This window comes from Haliotis cracherodii, unplaced genomic scaffold (genome assembly GCF_022045235.1).
Source record: "Haliotis cracherodii isolate W230 unplaced genomic scaffold, xgHalCrac1.p SCAF_1, whole genome shotgun sequence".
Lineage (NCBI taxonomy): Eukaryota > Metazoa > Mollusca > Gastropoda > Lepetellida > Haliotidae > Haliotis > Haliotis cracherodii.
In genome coordinates, this window is record NW_027266264.1 from 55556891 (window position 1) to 55580172 (window position 23282).

A 23282-nucleotide genomic window follows, 5' to 3' on the forward strand; every position below is an offset into this window, starting at 1 on the left:
ATGAGTATGTAATATCCAGGAATGAGCGTGTAGTATGCAGGAATGAGTGTGTAATATCCAGGAATGAGCGTTTAATATGCAGGAATGAGTGTAATATGCAGGAATGAGCGTGTAGTATGCAGGAATGAGTGTGTAATATCCAGGAATGAGCGTTTAATATGCAGGAATGAGTATGTAATATCCAGGAATGAGCGTGTAGTATGCAGGAATGAGCGTGTAATATGCAGAAATGAGCGTGTAGTATGCAGGAATGAGTGTGTAATATGCAGAAATGAGCGTGTAGTATGCAGGAATGAGTGTGTAATATCCAGGAATGAGCGTTTAATATGCAGGATTGAGTGTGTAATATGCAGAAATGAGTGTGGTAAACACAGGTGAGCAGGTATGAGAGCATTTCTGGAACGTCAAAACCCTGCCTTTTAGTTGCTTGATAATCCCATGGAAGGAGATTTGAAAATGAGGACCAGCCCCCGTAAGATTTGATGGCTTAGATATGAAACATTATCAATATCGGACATACCTCCCCTCCATGTGTATGTTATATGATGTTCATTCTGTTGTCATGTGGGGATTCTAGGTCTGGTCTGGTCTCAGTATGTGACCTGGGAACTGGCTCAGCAGAGTTGTGTCCCTTGGCTGTTCCTGGATCAGTTGACCACATGTTTGAATGCCAGATTTGCCTTGATAGTGAACCTTGGTTTGTCAGCAATGTGCCTGTAGGTGTCACCAAAGTGTTCACTCACTCACTCACTCACTCACTCACTCACTCACGTTGTAATGTCTCTGATACCTGCAACACTTCAGGCTTTCCTCCCACACAGTGATATAACTGAAATACTATTAAAAGCGGTTTTGGACCCACCTTTACTCACTCACTCATCAGTTTGGGGTAACAAAATATTTATTAGATAATGCAAAATCAAAAATGTCCACCTTCCTCCAGATAAAGTACTTGCAGATACCTTCAGCTGAAAATACACTGGCCCAAAGTCTATTTGAACATTAAGTGAATAAGGCATTTTGTGCCACTTGCCATTTTAAATGTGTGTTCACTTAGTTTGGGCAGTCTCCATGTTCAACAATGACTTCATATACTAATATTGTCATTTGCCTACAATTTTATCATTTCTGATGCTTTGTTACCAAGGTTACTTTAGAACCAAAACATTCAATATTTGGCATTCAATGGCATCTGTTAAATTTCCAATGTTAAGTGTATTTGTAAAGATGAGTGTAAAAATATGCATACGTTTGATTGGTCTTTTCTGCCTTTATCAAAATAACGGTCTCTATAAAGGATTTGTAGAATTGATAAACCTATGGGTACATAATTGATTACCTGTGTTGTGTTTGCATATAATTCACATTGGGGGTCAGGCTTGTAATAATTACATGGAAATAGACCCAGTCAGATAGGGGTGAGAATAGGTTTCATCAACCCATGCTTGTCAAAAGTGGCGATTATGCTTGTTGTAAGAGGTGACTAATGGGATCAGGTGGTCAAGCTTGCTGACTTAGTTGATGCATGTCATCAAATCCCAATTGTGTTAATCGATGATCATGATATCAATCACTGGATTGTCGGGCCCTGACTCGATTATTGACAGATAGACGTCATATTGCTGGAATATTGCTGAGTGTGGCGTTAAACAACAAACAAACAAACAAGAACATGGAAAAAAAGAATGTACTATATAAGTGGTTTTTGACAGTTTAGTATAATAATACAAATGCAGCATATCATGATGCATTTTGTGTCTAAGTGGGGAATCCATGTTACACTGTGGTACGGGATTGCAGTAGGCCAGTGTAGCAGGGCGTGGAGTCATCCCACAGATGGCATCCTTACCTTTTCATCTTACTGACGGGGTTAACCTCTTTGGTCATGTGGACAAGGCGTCCAACCTCGGTCAGAAGGTCCGTGGTTCGAATCCCATCACGGAACTCAGAAATTTTAAGGCCGCTACATTGGCACCCAACGTGGGGCTGAGCACATTCATATTAAATTTGGCCATAATAAGCCTCAGTACCCTACTATGCGGCCCGGGACATGCCTTCTGTTGACGGGGGAGTATAAGGCAGGGCGTGGAGTCGTCCCACAGATGACATCCTTACCTTGTCAGCCTGCTGACGGGGTTAACCCCTTTGGTCATGTGGACAAGGCGTCTGACCTCGGTCAGAAGGTCCATGGTTCGAATCCCATCACGGTACTTGGAAATTTTATGGTCGCTACACTAGCAATATAATATGGCCATTAGTTGGACTTGTACAAGCTGGGGCTGGGATTGGTAACTAAGGTACCCTGGTTGGGTGGGTCCTGAGTAGGACCGGGGCAGGACTTCGAGGACTTGTAGTTAGTCACGTGATATTTTGTTTAAATACAATAACAATAAAAGTCGCTTATGTTTGCATTTCTTTCTGACTATGCATGACTTTTATACATTTGAGTAAAGATATAACTTCAGTTGACTTCAGTGTATGCAAGATCTGATCGTTCTATGCTTGTATCTAAATAGCTTTTGCCAAGGCCCCGATAAAACAGTTCCCATTTGGACAGTGTGTACCCAACTCTTGAGACCTACAATGGGTACACAGGCAATAGGGCATTGGGTGTAAATTTCGACGCGTCCCAGCCCTAATGCACATCACTCTATAAGTTCAATAATCTTGACTGTGATGTAGAACCCCATTTCACCTCAATCCTATTGTCCTAGTAGTAGGCTTGTTAGAAAGGCCCCTTCAGTAGTTGAATAATAAATACAGTCAAGTACCGTGAATCTGACATGGTTGGTTGCATATGATTATGTCGGAATAATGAGTATGTCGGATAAACGGAATTAAGTAGTATCAACGTTCGTGATCGAAAATCAGACAGCTGCATGATAGATAACGATACAAACACGTAATAAAAAATGAAAAATGAAATTTGTTGCAAATTAGATGTGTCAGACTCGGAGTGTGAGACTGTTGGATTAACGGGTCTAAATAACACTGATTTAATGGGTTCCCATCATTAGTGTCGGATAAAGCCGATTGTCAGATTAACGTGATTTGACTGCATATTCCATAATAGCCTTATTTGCAATAAAAAACCTAAATCCCATAATATTTCACATGGCATTGCAATGGATATGTGGGGCACCAGGGAACCAGTCATTATATTGGCTGTGCAGAGTTGCCTCCCATAGGTGTAGCAGGAACCTATGATGGGGGGTTAATTCGAATCCCAGATTCACCTTGATTATGTTCTTGGATTGTCAGCACCTTACCCTACTGGTGGGTTCCACATAATTTTTAAACTTCTCAGACCTGCATCACTTCAGGCTTTACATGAGTTAATTTTTCCAAACTCACTCAGAAATAGAATGCTACAAGAAATCAGATGTTCTTATGTGAGATTAAGAAGCCTCCATGGTGATTGGCAGATTTGAAAATTTACCTTATGTAACCTCAGGAGGGTTTGTCAGACCTTGACTGCGAAAGGTTTCAATTCCGAGAAAACAATCTGATTTTAATGAGATCGCTCTACTCCTATGTTTTTTTCTCAGATGACAGGTACAGGTAAGAACAAGCTTTATCACAGAAGCAATCTCAGATGTTCACAGATTAAAATTACATTATTATTTCTCATACTCTGACAGCCATATAACCTTATAGTGCAGAAACATGTTTCTCAGATTTCTTTGAACTGAATTTTTAAGAGATAAAGGGCAAAAAACTTAATCAAGTCTCACTGTGTTGATGACCAACATAAATAATGTTTGCAGTTTTGTTGGATTCCGGATATTTCTCCAATCCCTTTGTCCTGCAATGTCCTATTTGTCCACCGAAACAGATGCATGTCGGCTGTAAAGGTCTTCAGATCGATATGCAAGCATTTCAGGTTACGTGTCACCTTTAATCATAGGATTAGTTCAGTCAGATGAAGCTTAACCCAGACGATTGTTTCGATGTGACAATGGGTTTGAAGTGCTGTTTCAACACATACTCTTGCTACAATGAGAAAGAGATCTAACATGTTTGATATTGAGCTGTTTGGAATCCCAAATCTAAACCAAATTATTGCACATCCTTTCTTGTGTAATACTAACACCAAATCAGTAGTAAATTGAGTCTGGCTTTTAGCAAATTGCACTTCAAAGACATAATAGTTTCGCTGGGAAGTACGATAAAGACATTTAAACATTCTTTTATGTGGTTTTCTCATTTCCAGTTGTTGTTAAAAATTTGTTTATCTGTGATAGGAATCTAATCTAATGCGATCCCCGATACCATATTTTCAGGGTACATTGAGATCAAACCAATCCATTTCAGCAGGCCCAACAACATGTTTCATATCTTTCTACAAGGATAAAATGTGTTAAGATGAAGATGAAGATTAGACTCATCGGCAACTCCAGTGATCTTTGATGCAATAACAGCTCTCCGTTACTGATTCAGGTTTTAGTGGGCTGAATTCTTTCCAAACCTGGAATCTCCCCTAGCAAAGCATGGCAACAAGGATTTATTGTCTCACAATTAAATTGGTTAGTTGTTATTTTCATTTCAACATGGGAGTCAGTAATTTGTTAACCCAGTGTGATTGAAGCCTTTATATCAGCCTCTAAACCTCTCTTAGAGTATGATGAACACGTAGTTGATGTCTTTGTTGAAACCGGTTCCAGAATTGTTTTGCATGGCCAACATATGGCAGTTAAAAAATGAAGTACAAATCTGTACCACATCTGGTGATAGATGTGTATTCTTCTTTAATTAAAATGTAATAAAACATGGACATATGCCTCTACCTCAGAAGTATGCTTTGGCATAAAAAATTTAACAGCTCTGCTTGACTTTGGCTGGAACAAATTAAAAAAGGACATCACGCAGGCTGCTATTGATTCCATTAGAGACCAAGACCAATGAATGATGCTTGTATGCTTAGTTTCTGCTAGTCAAAGACTACAAGAATTCAGCCACTGCCTGTCTTCTCATTTTGGTAGACTGGTAGCACAGTCAAGTCTTGGTTATGAAGGAGGGCACATTTGTCTGAGGTACTGCAGTGTGCCATGCAGAGTTGCATCCCCTAGTCATACCTGATATGGCAATAATGAGTTTGAATCCTAGATTCACAAGTTATTTACCTTGGTTTATAAGCTCTAAACCAGTTCTTATTTAAAACAGATAAGGTTTGAAAATCTTAATGGGACTGAATTTAAATGGTCATGTCAAATACATTGATCAGCAAGTTTCATTATTCAATTCAATTAACATGTTTCATTTTAGATAAAGATATGAAAAAAGGGATTGATTTCCTTCTCTCGAATTAATAAACCTTCATTTGGTCAAATACTCCATATCTTACTTTTGAGATCTTTTATTAACTAATCATATTCTCACTGTCCAGAGTCATTTGATGCCAGTTACGGGTCATCCTGCCTTGCTGTTAAAGTATCAGTGTGAAAAATGACAATTTGTTGCCAAATTGGCAAAATTGTAATTCAGTTTGAAATATGAGGAATATTATCTGGGATTTAGAGGAATGCATGACAATCGATCCAGACCGTTTGATTAATTTTGTCTGAAAGCACTCCTTAAACCCAGAATTCAAAGACCATGTGTAATAGCAAGCTGTGTGCCAGATATTCTTCTAAGATACTGCCAGATGAGTTTTCTCTGGGACGTCACCGAGTCGGGTTCACATCCCCATGTGTGTGGCTGTCAGTCATAGTAAACTCAAATGAATTTATTCCTGTATTCATCAACTAGGCTGCTGAAGATCCTCCCTGTGCCAAAATTCAGACAAAATACCATCAATTCTGAATTAGAAGTGCACTTTAGGGAGGGATCACTTGCTAAATATCCCTCCAATGTGAAATTAATCACATCCTTCTTTCTCGTGAATGAGTAATCTATTTTAAAATCATGTGAGCTCATTTGCAGTTCTCTCCGATGGCCATTTTACAGCATCTTGCTTCGGGATGAAAATATGGCGACATGCATGTCACTTTTAAAAGCCTCAAAAGGGAGGTATTGAATCAAACACACATCTATTATGATTTATGTTGTTATAGGATTATTAAAATTTGAACGCTATTGAACTCAGTGATGATGTTATTATGGTATTGCTGTGTCTTTGAATACCAGTTGGGTATTCCATTTGTCTTATCAGCGAGGCTCTTGAGTTATGAAAGAAAACTGTTTTTACAGTTGTAAAAGATGATTTAATGCTAGGTTTGGGGAGGAAGTTTGGTGATAATATGTGCATAAATCCTCCTGTCTGGTGCCATGATGATGAAAAATAGTTTTTGCTTCAATTCATTAATACTATAAACGTAACACTATGAATCCATAATTGTCATCAGGGACATTTATTTGCATTAATAATCCATTAATTTTGTGGTATGTGGGTTTTGATATAATGTTTAGATAAGGTTTATGTAAATATATTTTTGCTGCTAAAAAGTAATTTCAGGCATACAATCATTTGAAGTATTAGTCATGACTATTTGTATTGCAAGGTTAATGCATTTTGGTGAAAAATCTTGTTTCAAAGGTTGGAAAAAAAATATAATTTTTTTTCTGTTCTTCATAAAGTTGTATGTATATTTTATGTTTACCTTGCTCTTTTAGATGGTCTCTTCTGTTTTGCAGTTTGAGGTAAGTTGTGCACATTTTTGGCTTCAACACATAAGTTTGCAATATTGAATTGAAAACACAAATGCTTTCAGATGTACTTTTCTGGAGAGAGATAATGACATGGTGTGTCAGACTTGGCTGAAGGGAGGACCCTAAACTTTAATAAGGACGATTTGCATCATGATCTTACCATAGTGTTTTCATGGATTTCAAATTGAAAGTGGTGTTCTTTATCTGAAATGACTCGGTAATAAGTAATTATTGTTAGGTCACCTGACTGAAAGTCAAGTGGGCCTATGTTGTGGCCTGTTTTTCTTGTATCCGTTATAAATTGTGCATCATCCATTGTAAGTTTAACATCTGCTTTTCAGATGACATTGAATCAGTGAAGCTGAAACTTCACATTCTTGTTCCAACTCAAGTTTTTCTTGTCAGGATCAAATCTGATTTTCGGTGTGACCAACATAGCAGCCATGTTGAAAAAGCTATTTGTACCTTTACTTAGCCTTTTTTGGACAAAATCAAATGACATTTGGTATTCTTTTCAGCTAGTTGTGGTATTCAACAAATAAGTTCATTTCTGTTTGCTGTATTTTAAATTTTGACCTTGTTTTTACCAAGCTCTTAAATGTTCTCAAAATGCATATTTGTTTATGTACAATTCTCTATTTGTCCTCTGAAATTGCAAACTGAAGGAGCGTAATATTGGCATGCATGTTCTTCCTTATGATGACATTATATTTTGTTCGGTTCTTTTGATTTTGGTGTTAGTTATTAGTATTGATGCAAAACATATTCAAATATCAATACTGACAGCAACTTTTGTTCAGTGTCTGTCTTTCTTGTTTAAATTGTTGACATTTTGACCAGAAGGGCTGGGACAGGTAACTTAGGTACCGGGGTCGGGTCCTGCATATGGACTACCCAGACTTATGGTTAGTCATGTGATATATAGTTTATGACAATAACAATGAAACTCCATGGTTACACTCCATGTCACTTATGTTCACATTACTCTCTGACTATACACACATTCCTTATGACTTTTGTATGTTATAGGAGAAAAGATAAACTTCAGTCAACCTCAGTGTTTGCATGATTAGGTCATTTTATATGCGTATCTAAATAGTTTTTGCCAGGGCTACGGTAAAACGATTCAAAATTAGACATTTTGTAGCCAACTCTAGAGACCTAAAGTGGGTAACCGGGTCGGGTCGGGTCATAGGGGTTGTGGTACCCAGGTGGTAAATTTGGACTCACCCCAGCAATATTGACTACATATCCAGATTAGCTGCACTACCATGTTGTCAAAATAGCTCACAAAAAGGTTACATTCCCTCCAGAACATAGTAATTGCACTAAATTTTCGACACACAAAATTCATTTCATGATGTTTTTCTGTACATAATTTGAAAATCAGAAACCAAATCTCTGACTTATATTCAGATATAACAAGCTATTATGATTAGACATCTTCATAAAACTGCCCTCGTATGATGCATACTTTGATTTTGTCTTTACATACTGCATACAATCGACACAAAGCTCCGAGACCTGCCACTTCAAACTGGTGAGATTGTATTTCTCCATACATGTTAGCCTTTGAGCTTCCCCACAATACAGAGACAAGAGAAGGTCTTTTAATTAAATGACATTAGAGAGCTAAAAGACATTCAAGTTAGTCTAGACACTCCTTGTGACTTTGATTGGTCTTTGTTTCTTTGGTCTATCATCTAGAAGCCAGGGATGTGCTTTTTGTTGATGTGCAGGGCTTGCCATTCTCATGTACAAACATTTTTTTAGATTTGGAAAAAAATTGAGTTGCACTTTTAAACATACTGTTGGATTTTTTAAATACTGTATGTATCTTTTCTTTTGTATCATATTTTAATGCAGTATCTTCTCTGAAGTCTGGAAAATTTAGTCACACAGTCCTGGTGTCATTTATACATTGATATGGTGCATAAAATGTCTGTGAGGTGTCTTTTTATTGACAATATCTTTTTCCTGACCACTGTTTTAGGAAACAAATATCCTTGACTTTCTACAAATCTTTTGTGGCATTGATGTCATTATCATGTGGAGACACTAATTATTGCCCTCGGCGCAATGTGACATCAATGAAGCCTGTTTACAGTGTAGTTACATTTGTCTGAATGTAAATGTCCAAACATTTGCAACGAGTATAAACGGTGTTGAGGAAAGTAGTATTTGGTATGTGGCAAAATCTATGTCATAATGGGGTAAAAATGTGAAGTTGAGTTGCGTTCAAGGACTATGCTGGAAAGACATTGTCATAATGTCAAAACTTCCCCAGTAGAGTCTGTTAACCACCAATGAGGCCCACAAGCATTTCTAATTAAGTATATACGATTCAGAAAAAGCTTTGAAGAGCTAGATGACTGTCAAGGGGATTCAGTTTATCATACCTTCACTTCTTTTCTTTCCTTTCAGTTTTGTTTTTTCCTTGATATGTAAAAAAAATGTTTTTTTAGATGAATTGAAAAGAAAAACACAAAGGCTTCAAAGCTTTGTGTTTTTCTGGGTTATGCAGTGCTGTATCTTTGTTCTATTTTTGACTTGTTGAAACAGTAATTTAATTTAAAATATTGGTGTTCAAATGTACTTTCAGATATGTGTATTGAACAGGTTTCGTCCAGCATTGTTCTTTCAACAGGGTACTTTCAGCTGTGAACTTTCAACAGGGTACTTTCAGCATTGTTCTTTTTGCAGGGTACTTTCAGCATTGTTCTTCTTGCAGGGTACTTTCAGCTGTGAACTTTCAACAGGGTACTTTCAGCATTGTTCTTTTTGCAGGGTACTTTCAGCATTGTACTTCTTGCAGGGTACTTTCAGCTGTGAACTTTCAACAGGGTACTTTCAGCTGTGAACTTTCAACAGGGTACTTTCAGCATTGTTCTTTTTGCAGGGTACTTTCAGCATTGTTCTTCTTGCAGGGTACTTTCAGCTGTGAACTTTCAACAGGGTACTTTCAGCATTGTTCTTTTTGCAGGGTACTTTCAGCATTGTTCTTCTTGCAGGTTACGTTCAGCTGTGAACTTTCAACAGGTTACTTTCAGCATTGTCCTTTCAGCAATGTTCTTTCAACGGGGTACTTTTAGCAGTGTACTTTCAATAGGGTACTATCAGCATTGTTCTTTCAGCTGTGAACTTTCAACAGGGTACTTTCAGCATTGTTCTTTCAGCTATGAACTTTCAACAGGGTGCTTTCAACAGTGTTCTTTCCACAAGGTACTTTCAACACTGTTGTTTCCACAGGGCACTTTCAGCACTGTTCTTTCAACAAGGTACTTTCAGCATTGTTCTTTCAACAGGGCACTTTCAGCACTGTTCTGGGGGCACGGGTGGCCCAGTCGTCTAAGGCGCCGCGATTCGCTGTGCAGAGTTGCGTCCCTTGGGCACACCAGAAACCTATTCGCCAAGATTATGTTTCTAGGTTTGTCAGCACCATACCCGTGCTCGTGGGTTTCACCGAAGTGGTAAACGTCTGAGACCTGCATCACTTCGGGCTTTCCTCCCACATTAAGCTGACACGCCGCGATGTAACTGGAATACTGTTAAAAGCGGCGTTAAACCCAAAATCACTCACTCAGCACTGTTCTTTCAACAAGGTACTTTCCGCACTGTTCTTTCAGCAGGGTACTGTCTGCATTGTTCTTTCAGCAGGGTACTTTCAGCACTGTTCTTTCAACAGGGTACTTTCAGCATTGTTCTTTCATCAAGGTACTTTCAGCACTGTTCTTTCAACAGGGTACTTTCAGCATTGTTCTTTCAGCAGGGTACTTTCAGCATTATTCTTTCAGCATTGTTCTTTCAGCACTGTTCTTTCAGCAGGGTACTTTCAGCACTGTTCTTTCAAGAGGGTACTTTCAGCATTGTTCTTTCAACAAGGTACTTTCAGCATTATTTTTTCAGTAGGGTACTTGCAGCACTGTTCTTTCAACAGGGTACTTTCAGCACTGTTCTTTCAACAAGGTACTTTCAGCATTGTTCTTTCAGCAGGGTACTTTCAGCATTGTTCTTTCAACAAGGTACTTTCAGCATTATTTTTTCAGTAGGGTACTTGCAGCACTGTTCTTTCAACAGGGTACTTTCAGCACTGTTCTTTCAACAGGGTACTTTCAGCACTGTTCTTTCAGCAGGGCACTTTCAGCAGGGTACTTTCAGCATTATTCTTTCAGCAGGGTACTTTCCGCACTGTTCTTTCAACAGGCTACTTTCAGCACTCTTCTTTCAACAAGATACTTTCAGCACTCTTCTTTCAGCAGGGTACTCTCAGCATTATTCTTTCAGTAGGGTACTTTCAGCACTGTTCTTTCAACAAGGTACTTTCAGCACTGTTCTTTCAGCAGGGTACTTTCAGCATTGTTCTTTCAGCAGGGTACTTTCAGCATTGTTCTTTCAGCAGGGTACTTTCAGCACTGTTCTTTCAACAGGGTACTTTCAGCACTGTTCTTTCAACAGGGTACTTTCAGCATTGTTCTTTCAGCAGGGTACTTTCAGCATTATTTTTTCAGTAGGGTACTTGCAGCACTGTTCTTTCAACAGGGTACTTTCAGCACTGTTCTTTCAACAGGGTACTTTCAGCATTGTTCTTTCAGCAGGGTACTTTCAGCATTGTTCTTTCAGCAGGGTACTTTCAGCATTGTTCTTTCAGCAAGGTACTTTCAGCACTGTTCTTTCAACAGGGTACTTTCAGCACTGTTCTTTCAACAGGGTACTTTCAGCACTGTTCTTTCAACAAGGTACTTTCAGCATTGTTCTTTCAACAAGGTACTTTCAGCACTCTTCTTTCAACAAGCTACTTTCAGCACTGTTACAGTAGGGTACTCTCGGTATTGCTCTTACTACAGGCAGTGCTCAGCACTATTTTCTTTCAGCATCCCTCTCAGAAAACCAAAGCTCAACTGAAGAGGTTCCACAATGCAGAGTAATTTGACCAGCCCTTATTGAATCAAATGTGTCACTTAAAAAGGTTCAAATAGCATTCATTCAATAAAAAATATGAGGAATCAGTAAAATTGCCCATTTGTAAATTAATATTTTAACTGCAAAAGTTTTGTCATACCATACAAGAGCGATTCTTAAAGTTTCTCTTGTCATTTAGTGCTTCAATGAGGGTGCTTTATGTGTTCAAATATGTGCTCAGAAGGAGTACTAAATCATGTCATTTCTATACTTGCCATGGATGTTTTTTGTAAAACTATCAATATTCATTGCAGTATAAATAAGGATTTTTCAAAAACGGAATACCAGTGTCTCATAAAGATAGCACCAATATGCAATCTGCACTTCTTTATGAAAGCTGTGTTGAGAACTGAATGTCAGAATTAGCTTTATTTGTCAGATGTTAGGAAAACATACACATTTGTCATGTCAGAACATTCACAAGAAGAAGAATGTGTTTTTCACTGTGCTCTGACTTTAATTCATGTCATGGGATTTTTTGATGCACTATCTCTTTGAGAGGTGGGTGAAGACCCAGACTGTTAGTCACTTTTGTACTGTTCAGTCAGAGCTTCCATAATCCTAATACATTATGGCGTTGCTTATTAAGTTATAATATATTTGTATCTCTGTCAGAATAGAAGATTAGAAAGACAACAAATTCAACAGCCTACACAGACCAATTATTTTATATTCTGGGTGGAGTGAATGAGTATGGTTTTACGCCGCTTTTAGCCATATTCCAGCAATATTACTGTGGGGGACAATCAGAAATGGGCTTCACACATTGTACCCATATGGGGAATCGAACCTGGATCGATGTTTTAATCACTTTGGATCACTGGGATTTTGTAAATAATTTGTTCCAGAAAATACTGGGGAAAAATTGTTTGGGAGACTTGCAGGACGTCCTGAAAAACCAATATTAAAACAAATATCTCTTGAAGTGGAAACTGAAAATATATCCTGTACCTAAGAAATATCCTCCTCCCATCTAAATGTTTGTCTCTTACTGGCAATGCTGCTCAATGACTCTACTTGTTCTTAACTGATCAAATTTCCCACCATTATCTAAATCAAATATGGCTGAAAAATGTAGCCATATTGACATTGAATTAAGGCCTTAGTATATGGTCCCTGCAGTGACAATAAAATAGGGGGATCAACTTAAATATAACTGTATTATCAAACTAAGATCCAAAAAGGATTCGCCTGCCTGACTGTGTAAAAGTGAAAATTATCCTACCCTATTTTTGCACGACCCAGTATGTTTGATTGACGGAGAAGTAATCTTTTGCAGTTAAGTATTCCATGAGCATGTTACTAAATGTGCAGTGACTTCAACACTACATGAACACACTGGTTCACCTCACCTCAGGCTGTGATGGTGTAATTCCAGACAAGTAGCTGACAATTCCGGACATGAAAATTTTGGCAAATTAGATGCCTGTGGAAATATGCTTTTTTCACTTTCCACATCCTGGACATAAGGATGTGTGTGGGTCATGTCCTTGGGCAACATGGGACAAAAACCTATTCTTGCAGAGGAAGACATGTATGTTTATGTTGGGAGTAGGACCTCTCAGATCATTTAGCTGCATATTTGTGGAGAAGAGGTTCCTTATGACTTATACATGGGAAAAAAGATGTTATGTATGATAAGGTAAGATGACATGAACAAGCATGAGCTGAGAAGAACTGATAATACCACTGAAATAAGATCAAGCTTATTAAAAAGTTCCCAATATTGGGCAAACTGATGTTACATCCCGTGGTGCTTCTCAATCATGTAGGACTTGTAGGCCCTGTGATATAGCAGTAATATTGTGACTGGACAAATGTGGAGTATACCTGATCCAGGTGTGAGAGTATACCTGCTCCAGGTGTGAGAGCATACCTGCTCCAGGTTTGAGAGTTTACCTGATCCAGGTGTGAGAGTATACCTGCTGCAGGTGTGAGAGTATACCTGCTCCAGGTGTGAAAGTATACCTGCTCCAGGTTTGAGAGCATACCTGCTCCAGGTGTGAGAGTATACCTGCTGCAGGTGTGAGAGTATACCTGCTCCAGGTGTGAGAGTATACCTGCTCCAGGTGTGAGTATACTTGCTCCAGGTGTGAGAGTATACCTGCACCAGGTGTGAGAGTATACCTGCTCCAGGTGTGAGAGTATACCTACACCAGGTGTGAGAGTATACCTGCTCCAGGTGTGAGAGTATACTTGCTCCAGGTGTGAGAGTATACCTGCTCCAGGTGTGAGAGTAGTACAGACCTGCACCAGGTGTGAGAGTATACCTGCTCCAGGTTTGAGAGTATACCTGCTCCAGGTGTGAGAGCATACCTGCTCCAGGTTTGAGAGTATACCTGCTCCAGGTGTGAGAGCATACCTGCTTCAGGTGTAAGAGTATACCTGCTCCAGGTGTGAGAGTATACCTGCTCCAGGTGTGAGAGTATACCTGTTTCAGGTGTAAGAGTATACCTGCACCAGGTGTGAGACTATACCTGCTCCAGGTGTAAGAGTATACCTGCTCCAGGTGTAAGAGTATACCTGCTCCAGGTGTGAGAGTATACCTGCTCCAGGTGTGAGAGTATACCTGCTCCAGGTGTGAGAGTATACCTGGTCCTATCTTAGATAGGTTCAGTAAAGTTAGAGTGTGAGTACAGCAAAGTTAAAGATTGAATCAGCACTTACCGTTTTTGTACCTAGATGTTGTATAGAACACTGCAGGATGGCTGTGTCGCCCCTGTAGTAGGTGAGATTGTTAGGACGAGGGTTGAAGTAGGGTATGCTTGTTCCGTCATCATACAGGCCGTATGCTGAAAATAAAGAAACTGTTGTAGACAAAGAACAGCAATATATTCCAGCGGTCTGTAAATAATCCAGTCCGTACCAGACAATCCAGTGATTGATATCATGAACATCGATCTACCAAATTGGGATACGATAACATGCATCAACCAAGTCAGCTGACCATCCGATCAAGTTGTCGCTTTTTACGACAAGCATGGGTTGCTCAAGACTTATTCTAACCCAGATCTTCTCAGGTGAGACAAAGAACAGACAATTTTAAAGCAATATGTTCGTTGATAAGAGCGCTCAGAACACTGACATTGTTTGCTGCATGTGTTGTGGCAGTGTCATGAAGTGATGCAAAGTACGGCTACCATGTGTTCTCCTGTGTTTGGGGGACATATATGGCGTACCCTTGCTTGTGTTTGTGATGGGGCCACTCGTGAGGCAGGATATGCTCACCTTTTCGTTAACACCTGGTGTAATCACTATTTGATCACCTATGATTACAGAAATGCCTTTTGTCACTTTCATCTGCAGTTGTAATTACATGCTGGCTATATGTAATGATATAGTCAAGGGTACTGGCATGTCATAAGGAATGAAGGTATGGTGGCCCAGTGGCTTCTAGGACGCTGTTCATTGTGTAGAATTGTGTCTCTTAGCCAATTCAGGATCTGCTGATCATAATTATGAGCTTTGATCTTATTCCACCATACCCATTCTTGTTTTTTTAATAAAAATGCTTTATGTCTGTAACCTCAAGGTTTCCAAGTCTCATAACCTGATGGTCCATGATCTATTACTGAAATACTGATGATGCAGATGATGCTCTGGATAAGACACAACTGACAGCATAAAGGTGACCTTTTCAGGAGATGACTATAATAGTTTATTGCAGGCTAGGCTCTCCTGGCAATTGGCTTTGTTGAGAGACAAATTACATAGTTGTAACATTACGAGAAGACTGTTTATGATGCACAAAATCTATTGTCATTGTTAAGTACAAAATGTTTTTGGGCAAGTTGAAAAGATGACAGGACCGTATTGATATATTTATCTTATATATGGGACATTGATGAGTTCAGTTTTTATACAGCAAATAACATCTCCAGCAGGATTAGATCTATGTTGGAGATGTTTCTGGTGCCGGTACATTACGGTACAGATAATGGTGGGCTGCAAGTACAAGAGGCTGAGCAGTGGGAATTAGAGTTATGATAAACTGGATTAAGATATGGACCTTAGTTACCCATAGGGTTAAAAGAAACCATGTTCATAAAAATCAGGCACCAAAGTATTGTTTCCGTCATCTGGATGGTGGCATTGTTGACATCATTTAAATCTTATATTGATGTAATGTCGGAATGACGTAACACTAGAAATGATGTCATGTCTGAAGATTGTTTTGCATTCAACAAATTGTGGTTGCATTATTCTAAAAAGGAGGGGGGCACAGGTGGCCCAGTTGTTTAAGGCGCCGCGATTCGGGGTGCAGAGTTGCATTCATTGGGCACGCCAGAAACCTCTGATTGCGGGTTCGAATCCCGGTTCGCCCCGATTATGTTTCTAGGTTTGTCCATACCACCATACCAGTGCTCGTGGGTTTCACCAAAGTGGTAAACGTCAGAGACCTGCATCACTTCGGGCTTTCCTCCCACATTAAGCTGACATGCCGTGATATAACTAGAATACAGTTTAAAGTGTCATTAAGCCCAACTCACTTACTCACTCACTCACTCTATAAAGGAACTCAAAAGGATTAAGAAATAATGTGTAATAAAGAAATTATTACACTCACATGTGTCTCGTACTGATTTTACGAAACTTGTGTAAGAATTCATTATTACACTCACTCTTGATTGGGAAATACAAGAATTCTGACACTCGTTTTATAAAATCAGTTTGACACACATGCTCATATAATAATCTCTATATCTTCAATGCCATCCCAGCCTTAAGGCTGACAAATGAAACATAACCGATTCTAAGAGTTAGTGTTGTAGCCAAGTGGTTAAAGAGGTTTCTTGTCAAGTGACAGTTTGATTTCTACATGGGTACAATGTGTGAAGCATTACAGGCATCCCCATCATAATCTTGATGGAATACCAAACTCTGGATTTTGTGTGTACAGCTTCTTTAGTGCAATGAGGCATTGGATTTTCTTTTTCAAATGCTGTTTAATCCTGGGACTGATATATGTCCATGTTTTACTGATGCTGTCCTATTTGTATGTTTTACTGATGCTGTCCTATTTGTATGTTTTACTGATGCTGTCCTATTTGTATGTTTTACTGATGCTGTCCTATGTGTATGTTTTACTGATGCTGTCCTATGTGTATGTTTTACTGATGCTGTCCTATGTGTATGTTTTACTGATGCTGTTCTATTTGTATGTTTTACTGATGCTGTCCTATTTGTATGTTTTACTGATGCTGTCCTATGTGTATGTTTTACTGATGCTGTCCTATGTGTATGTTTTACTGATGCTGTCCTATTTGTATGTTTTATTGATGCTGTCCTATGTGTATGTTTTACTGATGCTGTCCTATTTGTATGTTTTACTGATGCTGTCCTATTTGTATGTTTTATTGATGCTGTCCTATTTATATGTTTTACTGATGCTGTCCTATTTGTATGTTTTACTGATGCTGTCCTATTTGTATGTTTTACTGATGCTGCCCTATTTGTATGTTTTACTGATGCTGTCCTATGTGTATGTTTTACTGATGCTGTCCTATTTGTATGTTTAACATATGTTGTCCTATTTGTATGTTTTACTGATGCTGTCCTATGTGTATGTTTTACTGATGCTGTCCTATTTGTATGTTTTACTGATGCTGTCCTATGTGTATGTTTTACTGATGCTGTCCTATGTGTATGTTTTACTGATGCTGTCCTATTTGTATGTTTTACTGATGCTGTCCTATTTGTATGTTTTACTGATGCTGTCCTATGTGTATGTTTTACTGATGCTGTCCTATGTGTATGTTTTACTGATGCTGTCCTATGTGTATGTTTTACTGATGCTGTTCTATTTGTATGTTTTACTGATGCTGTCCTATTTGTATGTTTTACTGATGCTGTCCTATGTGTATGTTTTACTGATGCTGTCCTATTTGTATGTTTTACTGATGCTGTCCTATTTGTATGTTTTACTGATGCTGTCCTATTTGTATGTTTTACTGATGCTGTCCTATTTGTATGTTTTACTGATGCTGTCCTATTTGTATGTTTAACATATGTTGTCCTATCTGAATGTTTTACTGATGCTGACTATGTGTATGTTTTACTGATGCTGTCCTATTTGTATGTTTTACTGATGCTGTCCTATTTGTATGTTTTACTGATGCTGTCCTATTTGTATGTTTAACATATGTTGTCCTATCTGAATGTTTTACTGATGCTGACTATGTGTATGTTTTACTGATGTTGACCTATGTGTATGTTTAACTAATGCTGACCTATTTGTATGAGCATTCACTCAACAATTTGCATAAAAATGGTCAGTCTTCATTGCCTGACACCACACAGCAGTACTCCTGCCATGCGACAGCGGCATGTATAGACAATCAAACGATAGTCGAGAAATCCAAACATACAATAACACATTTACTGATTTTGTTGAAAACAATAGGTAAAATACTGTTCAAACCGACGATAAATCCAACTCACTCCCTTAGATGATTATAGACAAGTAAAACATTATCCCCAAAGGTTTTACTGGGATAATCACAATGTGCGCTCCAATCCCTCCTTCAACACATCATTGAGCCGAGTGGCAAAATTCATAGAGAAAGCTAAAAGAAAACGCTGCAAGAAAAAATCCAGTGTTTTTAATTTGGTTTCATTTCAATCCAGTACAGTATTAGTGGCTATCATTTGTGATGAATGACCAATTATATTGAGGACTGTTGGGGAAAATCATTCCTAACTAAGGATTTTCAAACTTGGTTCATGATATTGCATTTGTTTGTCAGATTTATTGCTAGCTTAGGACACTGTGACCTGATTGTGAAAATAACATCAGAGTCTTGTTGCTGTATTCAGGCTAGTTGGGATCAAGGATATTTTGCTGTATCACATGATTGCCATACGAGGAACCATATATCATGATGGTGGGTATAATGTGAGTCAATTGTGTTAATTTGTTTGTTTGTTTGTTTATTGTTTAACAATGCACTCAGCAATGTTCCAGCTATATGACAGCTGTCTGTAAATAATCAAGTCTGGACCAGACAATCCAGTGATTGATATTATGAACATTGATCCACATATTTCGGATAAGATGACATGCATCAACCAAATCAGCAAGTCTGACCACCCGATCCCGTTAGTTGCCTCTTATGACAAGCATAGTCGCCTCAATTGTGTTGAGGGGTGGTGGGGTAGCCTTGTGGTTAAAGTGTTCATTTGTCATGCCGAAGACCCGGGTTCGATTCCCCACATGGGTATAATGTGTGAAGCCCATTTCTGGTGTCCCCTGCCATGATATTGCCGGAATATTGCTATAGCGGCATAAAACAAAACTCACTCACTTACTTGTGTTATATTTTGGCAGGTTGATATCGAGATTATCTTTCATATAGAAGATGGTGCCATATTGTGATTATGATTGTAAATATAACATAATTCAGTGTTTTATTTGGCTAGTTAATTAGGATTAATATTAAATATATATCGTATCACCATTGCCAGCTAGGGCACCTTGACATTATGATTGTGAATGAAACATTATTCAGTCTTTGTTCTGTTTGGTGCATTAATTAGGATTAATATTAACTATATATCATATGACCATTGCCAGCAAGGGCACCTTGACATAATGATTGTGAATACCAAATTATTCACTCTCTGCTCTTTTCAGGCTAGTTTGGATCAAGATTAACTTGATGTGTCAGATTTGCTCTCTTTGCCTGCTGCCTCAATGATTGCCATTTGTCGTGAGAGCTGTTGACCCTTTGGCCAGAGAGGCAGCACTCATCATTAACTAATATAGCAGTTGCTGTGGGCTATATCGTCTTGACAGCTTAACAGAACATTCGCATCACCGTAGACAGCAAACAGGCTTGTGGCTTCTGTACATTAACAGATTACACGAGTCTAGTGTGACAATTTTTAATGTTTAGAATTTGACACCTGATACCAATTTGTGTTTTTGACACTGATACATTATGATTGTTGATCATAATTGATACACTAATTGCTTTGAAATATTTTGGTTTGGGTTTTTCTGCCGTGAAAAGTTTGTTGAAGATGAATGTCCAGTTGTTCGAGAAGTCTGTAGTGTTTGTACATAACGTGACAAAGGATGACAGATGGAGTTCCGCACAATTTATCAAAGAGAGGTCAAACCATTTGCTGTCATTTGATTGGTGGAGGCCAGAGGTCAGGTTTAATCCAATTGTTTACATAGTTGCTTCCAAATACTGTGATTGATTGTAACATTTTATGATTTGTGTACAGAACCTTATTGGCGAAAAATATCGAGCTGAAAATACCCTTATCAAATATTGGATGCTAAATGGCGGTCATTGATTGATGGAAAATGTCTTAAGGTGGACAAATTTCTAGAGTTATGAATTGATAACCCGAAAGAAACAGCCTTGTGCCAAACCGTCCTTACGGCAGGTCCAATACCAACCAGACAAGCGCACTTCATTAAGGGGCTGCTGTCACTTGCACTAACAAATTCAATCAATGACATTTAAGATTTGAAGCCCCTCTGACGTTGATTAGGTTTATTTCAGGTATCTTGAAGAACATTCCGAAAAGGTATAGTGATAAATAATGTTTAACACTTAGTGTAGTGGTTAAGATCCACTTCCATGATTGATCAGAAGCAGCATGAAGAACAGATTGTTGTGTGGTCAGTCTACATGTTCCTGTGATGCGAACTGCATGTAGCTTCCTTCAGACACTTTATATAGTCTTTTGCAGACACAATCATCCCTGTACAAGAATACCTGCATGTGCCAACCTGAAATAGGGACAGGTCAGTCTAATCCTCCATCTCTCCAAGGACACCAGACAGGTTTAGATGTACGTACCCTTACCATTATTGGGACTCTATATCTTAATATAGATTCTGGTGCAGACAGTCCATGTTTTCAAAGATACATGGGATTTATCAACCTCCTCATGGCGATAGCCTGTTCGCAGAGCTCTGTATACCATCGCTGCCACCAGTCACAGCTCCCCACTGTGCAAGGTGGCTACAATCATGCATGGAGTTGAACTTCTGACTGGTATGGTTACAAACAAGTGATGACTACCATGACAGCGAATACTCTTCCCACAGCAAGATAGTTTTGTTTGTTTGAAAATTTGAATTTCTATTTCATTTCAACCGTCATGTAATTGGTTTAGTGAGAATGCAAGGGGAAAGTTGGGTGGTTTTTCATTAGTCTGCATAAGGAAGAGAATATATGGATGTCAACTTCTTTATTATGAGGAACACTTTATTATGGGTTCCTCATAATCAAGAAGTTGACATCCATATATTCTCTTCCTTATGTGTATCACTTCTAAATGCCTTTCAAAGACCACAAAAGTCTGCAATCTTGAACCAGTCTGATTAAACAAACAAACATAAATTCATCTGGCAAATTATAAATCAGTCGGGAACCTTTTACCAATTGCGTAGAATGGCATTCTCAAAGACATTCACACAAATATAAATGTCACTTCATTTGGGGCAAGAGGGAAATTTTTTTAAGAGTCTGGTGCTTGCACAGTGGTGGCAGCTAGGATACCGGGAGGGTTACGAAGGTGTCACATGGGAAGGAGCTTGGGGATTTATCGGTTGAAGATCTCCCGAGTCAGCGATATTGTCAGTTATTTCTTATTGTGTTGATGTAACCCAAAACAATGGAAGGTATGATTGAAATGAAGTAAGTGGGAGGTCATTGACACATTTGGCTACAAATAGTCAACATAATGCCACAGTATATTAAATATTTGATTTTCTTTAAATCAAAAATAAAACGTGATGTGTGAGGATTTCTTATAAACAAATAGATCAAGGCCTATGTGTACATCTGTACATGTGTTTTAATCTAACTGGCAGTGTCACTATCGACACTTCGTCCTAGTGATGTGCTGTCATCGCTGACTTTCTTGTCCGTGACATTTCTTGAAAAAACCTCCTCGTCAGCTATTGCCGAGTGTGGTGAAGCTTTTAGAGCTTCTTAATGCCCAGCATTCCACTTCCCGCTGATTTTAATTGTGGACGAAAGTCTGGATTAGGTGATGACATCTTTTCGTCAAATTAAAATACTAACTTGACAAGTTGGGCTAACGAGCCTGATGTCTGTTTCTGTTTGAATAATCATACACCCACTCTCTGGGGAGTAACTCTCATTGAATAAGATTAAATGATGGACAAAGGGTCCTATCTCTACCAATCATCAAAATTTATTTTATCATTATAAAATAGAACTTTGCATGAATCTTGGATGTTTGGTAGGACTTCATCTATGGTGTATTGCACCAAGTATAATGGAAAAAAATGACAAATAGCAGTTGTCTTCATCAGTAGGTGCTGATGGGACAATGATGTGAGACAGTGTTTGGCTGTGAGGTTGCTGGATGGGGATGAACATCTAATAATTTATTATAAAACGGATGATCACATGGTGTCTATTGTTGAATATGCAATGACAATGTCAATGAACCATGATAATATCTTTAGTATACATCTTCCCTGTCTTATGTCACCATGGAATGTCATACAATGTAACTAAGATTCCGAGAAGATCCGGTTAGAATAGGTCTTCTGTAACCTTTGCTTGCCATAAAAGGCGACTATGCTTGTCGTAAGAGGCGACTAACGAGATCGTGTGTTCAGGCTCGCTGACTTAGCTGATGCATGTCATCATATCCCAATTGCCTGGATCGATGCTCATGACATCAGTCACTGGATTGTCTGGTCCAGACTCGATTATCTACAGACCACCATCAAATAGCTGGAATATTGCTGAGTGCGGCATTAAACAACAAACAAACAGACAGTGTAACTGAATAATTACAATTCTATATATATCTTCCACTCTTCACTCTCAGTGTCGTACAACATAAGCCACCAAGCAATGTCAAACAATGTCATCCACTACAGGCCTGAGGTCCTAAAGCTTGAATAATCATACTTCATTGTAATAATAGCCGACGACAACACTCAACCCTTCTGATGCTTCCCGTTTCTTAAATTGCACAAATATAGATTCTGCAGAATTTCTCCACTACAAATCCTAACTGAGGCATTTTCATGAAGGAAAAAAATGTCAAATGTTTCTAAAGTCCCTCATGGCAACATGAGAGTTAGTTTGACTAACGAGAGATGATTTAAGCCTTCGATTTCCATTCAACAGTGAGAAGTGTTAATACCTGTTTCCATGTTAGGTTACAGCGTTCTTATCCTCTTTCTCTTAAACCCATTGCTGAACGGTCATCAGGAGAGACATGATTCTTAATCACACAAAAGATGTGACTGTCGAGGGATTACTTGGAGTTCAAGTTGGACATCTAATTTTGCAAAATATTGAGCATATTACAGTCAATTTCATATCTCTTGGTGGTTAGTTTCCATGGGAAAAGTCGTCATTAGGACAATCCTAGCAACCATTGACTTGACAGGACATGCAGAGCTAGTTGTTTATGTCCGTTTTCTTTAACAAATAAATCCTTTAGGAAATTTCGTATTTGAGTCTTGAGTCCATGTTTGAGGGCATCGGTGGCCCAGTTATCTCAGTTACTGTAATATCGCTGAGTGTGCCTTTACCACTATTGGGACTCGATTGCTTCATATAGATTTTGGAGCAGACAGGCCATGTTTTCATAGATACAGAGGATTTATCAAGTTCCTTGAATCAATAACCTATGATTATGGTTTCGAATCCTGGTTCGCTCTA

General features: G+C 38.6%; 1 protein-coding gene across 3 annotated transcripts in view; it reads right to left on the reverse strand.

Annotated features, from left to right (window-relative positions):
- The window catches only part of LOC139465751 (zwei Ig domain protein zig-8-like), a 302241-nt gene that overhangs the window by 70724 nt on the left and 208235 nt on the right, over window positions 1-23282 (reverse strand). For all 3 annotated transcript variants that reach the window (XM_071247630.1, XM_071247620.1, XM_071247611.1), the window contains exon 2: window positions 14275-14399. In XM_071247630.1, the coding sequence (XP_071103731.1) occupies window positions 14275-14399 (125 nt within the window). The remainder of the gene's footprint in view (window positions 1-14274; window positions 14400-23282) is intronic.